Source organism: Pteropus medius, unplaced genomic scaffold, assembly GCF_902729225.1.
Source record: "Pteropus medius unplaced genomic scaffold, Ma_sr-lr_union100, whole genome shotgun sequence".
Classification (NCBI taxonomy): Eukaryota; Metazoa; Chordata; class Mammalia; order Chiroptera; family Pteropodidae; genus Pteropus; species Pteropus medius.
Genome location: NW_024344196.1, coordinates 10,610 through 17,592, shown reverse-complemented (window position 1 = coordinate 17,592; position 6,983 = coordinate 10,610). Strand labels below are relative to the sequence as shown.

Below are 6,983 nucleotides of genomic sequence, written 5' to 3'. Positions count from 1 at the left end.
CAATGATGACAATGATGCCCAAGACCAGGGCACAGATGTTGAGGCACTTGGCGGTGGAAGCGTAGCTCTTGGCCCCGATCACGTCGCCCACCATCTTCCGGTCCCTAGACTGGGGGAGAAGAGATAGTGAGGGACCTGGAGGGATCCCGTGTGACTCAGGTTCTCCGCTGGCTGGTCCCTGTCTCTCTCTGTTCCCTGGAGCCTGAGCAGGACTGTGCACTGAGGGCCCTTCCATCCCGGGGCCGGGAGCTCCTTCCTCTCACACTCTCCGCCTCTCCAGGGGTCGCGGGGCTGATCTTCCCCGAGCCCTGGTCCCTCTGCTGCTCTGCTGGCAGCTCAGGGTTTTCTGGGTCCCTTTGTCTTTCTGAGAGAGCCTTGGAGCCACACAGTGAGTCTGATGGATGTAATTTCTGGTATGGACGGTAGGGAGATCCGTGGAGTCCCAGGGACGGAGGTTGACCCTGGCCATCCCCAAGCACCCCATGCGGCCTCACGGTGACCTGCACACGCACAGGCGCCACACACACACGCACACACACACACACACACACGAGGGCGCCTCCCCAAGGCCGTCTGGGCCGGGGGACCTCTGTGGGCCCCTCGCCCTTTCCGGAGAAGCCGCCACGCGCCCACCCACCTTCACGGAGTAGGCGAACGCCACGAAGCCCAGGCAGCAGGGGTTAAAGAAGAGGGTGTTGAACAGGGACCAGACGACGTGGTCGGGCACGACGGTCTCGCTGCGGATGTTGACCACGGTGGACGTCACGGCCCCCGAGGTCTGGGGCGCCCCCAGCACGGCCACTTCGTGCTCCTCGGTGATCATCTCCAGCTTTGGGGGAGCAGGCGGGGTCCCGGGAAAGGTGAAATGGGTTTCTGCAGGCAGGCGACGCTGAGCAGTGCGGGGCGATGCCTGGACGGTGCTCAGGGCCCCTCCCCGTCGGGGTTAGTTTTGATTTCTCAGAACTTTCTGTTTCCTGGTGTTTTGAAAATTGGCAATTTGGCTGGGGACTAGGCCTGTGGAAGAAACCAACGAGTGTCAGGTTACATGGGGGGAGGGGCTGTGGTCTAAGGGTGAGTTTCCTGTCCCCATAGCTCAAATCCGCTCTCTCCTCACTGAGGGCTGTGGGGGGCCCTGGGGACAGTGCCCCAGCGAGAGTGGAGAGTCGGCCCTCCCTCTCCCCAGCCCAGGCCCCACCTTTTTGGGAGCCTGCCAGTCTCCCACCAGCTGCATACTCTGGCCCAGGGGAAGCCCCGCCTGCCAGTTCACCCCTGGGCTGGGCTGGCCAGGCCTGGCTCTGCAGTCCCTCGGTCTCTCCTGGCCTGGAGTCCCTCCCCCGGTGGGGTCGGGCCTCTTGGTTGAGGTCGGGCACCCAAGGCCTGTGTCGCTGGGCCCACGGGAGGCCTCTAGGCCCTCTCTGGAGGGTCCCCCGGGAACCAGGACGCCGGGCGCTCGCGACACGAGGAGGCCGCTGTGGCGGCGGGAGAGGGCTGAGCCCCGGGCGTGTGGCAGCATATCGCATAAGGGCCAGAGGCTTGAGGGGCAGGACTGGGGGTGCCCAGCTGGGCCTTGGGGGTGGGGGACAGTGGGGACGGGGTCCTCAGCACAGCCACTCCGTGGGGCTTCGGGACTGCTGCAGAGAGGGACTTCCTGCGTGCCCTGCTCCCCGGGGGTGGGGTGGGGCGCCGGCGGGGGCTGGAGGCACGAGCTTCTCCTTCCGAGCCCAGAGTTCTGCCCCAGAGGGCACACGTGGGGGCCTGGCACAGCGACCTGGCATCGCTTCTGGTCGTCAGGGGACGGGGGGAGACTTTGGGACGGCCCGTTTGGGGGGGCAGCATCCCGGGTCCTGATGACCAGCTGCCCGAAGGCGGCCGGCGGTCACTGCTGCCATCGCGAAGGATCGCTGGCTGCTCCAGAAGGTGGCAGGGTGGCGTCTACCTCCTTGGGCCCAGGCGCCTCCCGGGTGCACGTCACCGAGTGCCCTTCCTTCCGCTTCAGGGCCCCTGGATGTGGGTGTCACGGTGGGACCGGGCCTGGTCCTCGCGCGGCGGTGGGGAGCCGTGCCCCCTGGCGACTCGCTGGGGTGTGGCCAGGACGGGACATGGGTATTCGGGGCGGCTTGTGACCGACCGGCCTCACCCAGCCGGCCCCGACTGACGCCCCGTCCTGGCGGCGGTCACCCGTGGGCCTTCAGCTTAGTGCCCACTCACTGGAGACGCCGCCGGGGCGGAGTGTCACGTGTTCCCCAGGTCTTTGACGGGCGGAATCCTGGCGACTCGGGAAACACGGTCCCTGATGGGTGCCCCTGTCCCGGCGTCTCCACCTGTCCTGGCTGATGGATGCGCAGCCTGTCCTTGGGCACTTTGAAACTTCCCTTACCGTGACATTGAACAAACCGGCAGCAAAGTGCCTGCAGCCAAACTGCCGCGCTGAACGGCTCGCTCAAAGGCAGATGCCCGGCAGATGCCGGCCAGACGCAGCCGGAGCGAGGGGACCGTGCGCCCGCCGTCCCGGGACACCCCCGCCGGGGCGTTCACCGCGTGGGACCCCGGGCGCGGAGTGCCGGTCACAGTTGGAGACGAGGGCTTGGCTTCGCCGGTCGGGAAGGCGAAGACCGGCTGTGCCGCAAGCCTCCCTTGGGTGGAGCTGAAGTCGTTTGCTCAGATTTCCGCATCGCGTCCTGTCCCCGAGGGCTTCTCCGCTCCCCTGGGGACGGTCAGCACGGGCTCACGGTGGCTGCCAGAGAGGCCTCGGCCCGCGGCCCTCGTGGGGCCCCGTCCGCGGACCAGGCCGGACGGTTTTCCGCAGCGGTGGTCGCAACGTGCGCCCCACGGCCGGCCCGAGCGGCCCCCGCTGCACACGCTGGCTGCAGCTCGGGCGACAGCCGGGCCGGGAGTGGCGGGGTGCTGTCCCTGGGTTTTCACCCGCCTCTCCCCGATGACACGTTAGGTGGCGGCAATCACCGACGGCCACAACGAGGCTGCCCGATAAGCAACCGCAGGACCTCGGGGGGTGCCCAGCGACCAGCCCCGGTGTCGCCTCGAGAGTCTGAGCCCTCGGGAGCCCGGACGGCGCTGGCCCAGCCTCGGAGGCCGTGGCGGGCCTCACTCGGCTGTGGTCAGCCGCGGGAGCAGGGGCAGCGCCGCCCACCCGCCCGCCCCAGAGGCCAGCGTGGGCTGGTTCCGCCGCACGGCAGGGCGCCCACGGAAAGCAGGGGCTGCGGGTGCTCCTGAGGTCCAGCTCGGAAGGCCCCTGGGCCCGCGCCCAGTAGCCGAACTGGCGAGGGGCCGCGCGGGGGCGGAGACTCGGGCTGCTGTCCCTCGTTGGACCGCCCCTCGCTGGCTACAGACGCAGAGCACATGTGCCCCTGGGCTGTGCCCCCAGCGACCCCGCCGGGGCTCCGCCTCCTCTCCGACCGCGGGTCACCCGAAAGCTTGGACGTTCCCTTCTTTTCCTGCCGTCTGCAGGTCACCTCGTACCCCCCAGCCCCCCGCCCCCGACGCGGCCTGTGGTTTCCGTCCCGCGACCCGCGGCCCCACGCGCCTGCGCCCCCGTGATCGCCGGGCTCCGGGTCCACGTCCCGCCCAGCCCCGCTCGACCCAGCCTCGCTCGACCCGGCCGCCAGCGGTTGTCCCGCGCAAGCCGCTCGCGCCCCCTCCACGTCGCCTGCATCCGGAAGGCCCCGCTCGCCGTCTCCCCGGGGGGAGGCGGGCGGCCTGCGCCCCGCATTTCCGTTCCCGGCGCGCGTGGAATTTCGCGCGTGGGTGGCGACGCGCTCCGGCGCGTCCGCCTCGCTGTCACCGCAGGGCCGCCGGCGTGGCCGTCCATCCCGTCGCGGCCCCGCGGTCTCGGCGGGCCGCGGGTGGCTGGCTGCCTGCGTCGTCCGGGCCGTCTCCCGTTCTCCCGGGAGGCGCGCGCCCGATCCTGTTCGTCCCGGTGGGGTGGGAGTGAGCTGCTCGGGGTTCTGCAGCCTGCGGGCGACCGTCCCCCGGCAGTTCCCGGGTGTTCTCCTCCGATCCGTTGCCCAGTCCTGGTTTCGCGCCGTTCATTCTCCACCCCTCTCCTGCCCAACCGCTTAATGCGGGGTGGGGGGGTGGCAGGCGTGAGTGAGGGGGATGGGAGGTGTGGCGGGGCAGTGGGCAGAGGGTGCGTGTGAGGGGGACAGGCACCCTCGGCTCCGCCCCCCCTCTGCCCCCCCATCCTCCCTTCCGCCCGCGCGCGATGGCTCCGAGTCCGTCAGTCCGTCCTTCCGGGCGCCCGCGACCCCTCCCTGCTGGCCGATGGGTTGTCGCTTGCTCCCAAGACAGACATTTGTCCCCTGGTTTCCACGGTGGCTCCCAGCACTTCCTGCGTTTGTTTTGCTTGCTTCTCTTCCCCCTCCAAGAGCGGCCGTGCAGCTGTCTAGGAGGAGGGGACACTTGGCGAGGCCTCTGCAGATGACCTCGTTGTCTCCTCTCACATGCGGCCGACGCTTCGGACAAAGGATTCTAGATATTTTTCGATCGATTCTCTGGACTGTCACGTCGTCACCTTCTCACATGCTTTGCCGAGGACTCGGGTATCGCCGTGGTTCTCGCTGCGTCGCGGGTGACCTGTCTCTCTCTTTGGACCCTCCCCTTCTGGAAACTTCTCTTCGATCCTCTCGGCCGTCACCGCAGCAGATGTGAGCGCGGGTAGTTCCTCGCCTCGCCTCTCGCGGTCTTTCGACCCGCAGCCCTCCATCTGCCTTGCCATCCGCGGAGCGTAGCTCCGCCACCTGTCTAGTGTGTCCTCCTCCTGTCCCGGGCACGCGGGCGCCGCCTCTGTCCCCTGCACTCTCAGCTCTGCGCGGCAGCTCCCGTCTCCTCGTTCTTCCGTGTCCCCTCTGAGGACGGCTCCAACACACTGATGGGCCCTTCGCCTAGCTCCGGGCGCTATCTGTAATTCTGGTCAGCGCAGCGGTGACGAAAGCTGGCACTTCAGGGCACTCGGTGTGCCCGGAGTCGTGCTCTCGATGCTGCGCACGTCTCGATGGGTCACGCTCGCGGTGCCCTGACGAGCGCTGGCACTTTGTGGGTTTCAGAACAGGAAGCGGTGGCGCGGAGGCGCGGGGACGGTGGGCCGCTGGCCCCGTGTGGCCTGCCCCGTGTGGCCCAGCCGGAAAGCAGCAGGGCGGGGACTGGCGCGAGGGGGCGGGCTCCAGGGGCCACACTCTCAGCGGCCGGGTTACCTGGCCCGCTCCGCCTTCCCTGTCCCGTCTCGGCACGCGCCCTGACGTCGCGTTTCTCCGGCTCTGTGCCTGGAAGCAAGTCAGGCCCGGTGACAACACCGCGAGAGGGCGCGGAGGGCCCCGGATGCTCTCGCCCAGGCCTCCTGTGGCCGGGCCTCGCGCTGACCCGGCCGCCTCCCCGCTGCCGAGCGGACATCACGCCGAGCCCGCCAGCGTTTCCGCTCACGGCCCTGCTGCGCCGGGGTCCCCCGTCCGCTGGGCAGGCCCTCGGCCTTCCGGGTCTCCCGATCTCAGTGCCCTGAAACGTGTCCCCGGCCGCTTTGCAGGGCGCCGCTGCCCGGCGTGCGTCGGTGTGGTGTCGCCCAGGTCTGGATGAGGTGGCGCGTTTGGGGCCACGGTGGTACCACAGGAACGACGTGGGACCCTGCCCGGTGCACCGTGTCACGGAGCTCGTGGTGTGGACTTGTCGCGGCCGCCGGTGTCGCCCGCGGTCCGGGCTCAGGGGCCGTCTGCTGGGCGCCTCTGTGTAAAGCCGCTCTTTCTTTTGTAGGCGACTAACATACTGGGGAGATGCGTTCAGGCCGTGCAGACCGTGTTTCTCCCCAACGTCGACCCACAGCTCTGGCGCCCATGGGTGAGCCCCGTCTACGACCGTCGTCACCGTGACGTTTGTCAGGTGGTGACTTTCTGTCCCCTCTTTCCTTCTCCACTGGCCCGTGGAGGTGCTGCGTGAGGACCAGCTGTCCCTCCCTTCCCGCACTCAGGTGCTTGATCGGGCCCCCAGCCCCTGGGGGGTGAGTTCTGGGGAGTGACCGCAGCCTGGCCCGTGTCCTCGGTCTCCCCTTTCTCCCGGGCGCCCCCGGCCTCTGCTCCTCGAGACCTGGGACTCTGCCTGGAAGCGGTCTGAGAAGTGGAGAGACCCGTGTCCTAAGTAGTGAGCGTGGACCTGGTGATGGGGAGCCCCGGGCTGACGCAGGCCAGGCCAGGGGCAGCTCCCCGGGGTGGGGGGCGAGCCAGCCCCGCAGGAGAGGAGAGAGGGTCCTTTGACGGCGAACGTAGAAAGAATTCAACACACAGGCCAAAGAGAGAGTCAAAGACAAGTTCATTGAAAAGGGGGTACCACTCCCCGGAGCGGGGTCTCCTCTCAGAGGCCCAGAGGGAGAGAGCCTAAGAGAGGAGGACAGCGAGAGTACAGAGCACGGGCGAGGGACAGTGAGAGGGACCCCAGTGTCCGGGGAATTCGGTGTATGTGCCATTCTCGGTTTCTAGAACTCACAGCTTGGGGACTTTGTTTACCCGCATCCCTTTGACGGCGGGGACGGTCCTACGGCGCGACAGCTCAGAGCGCGGAGTGGAACTAGCAAGGCCCGCAGGCCGTTCCCAGCCCTCGGTCCACGGTCTCCCCCTGCTCTCAGCCGCAGGGAGCGAGCGACTTTACTTGTGTGGGGCCGCCACTCCGAGACTCTGTGCCCCCTGTTTCCCCTTCACCGGGGTGGGAAATGGGGTGTGAGCAATCCCCGACGGACATCTGCCTCCGTTCTGCAGGAGTCCTCCTGGCCGGGCTTAGGGGCCGGCTGATCGGCACGCTGCAGTCTCTGAGTGTAGCTCATTTAGCATTTGCACCTCTGGCCTCCTCCCTGCATTGGTAGGAAGCTGGGCCTCCTTAAAGGGGACGCTGGGCTGCTGACTGCACCCTGAAGGCTGATGGACCCCAGACCCTAGAAGGGACAACTGGGTGGATAGCACTGACTGGGGGAGGAGGGGGGGAAACGGGGG

At 68.2% G+C, this 6,983-nt stretch overlaps 1 protein-coding gene across 1 annotated transcript in view; it reads right to left on the bottom strand.

Annotated features, from left to right (window-relative positions):
- The window catches only part of LOC120607110 (interferon-induced transmembrane protein 3-like), a 2,980-nt gene extending 1,803 nt beyond the window's left edge, over positions 1-1,177 (bottom strand). Inside the window, exon 1 of the mRNA XM_039868705.1 lies at positions 638-1,177. Coding sequence (XP_039724639.1) covers positions 638-823 — 186 coding nt within the window. The 5' untranslated portion in view covers positions 824-1,177. The remainder of the gene's footprint in view (positions 1-637) is intronic.
- Between the last annotated feature and the right edge of the window lie 5,806 nt (positions 1,178-6,983).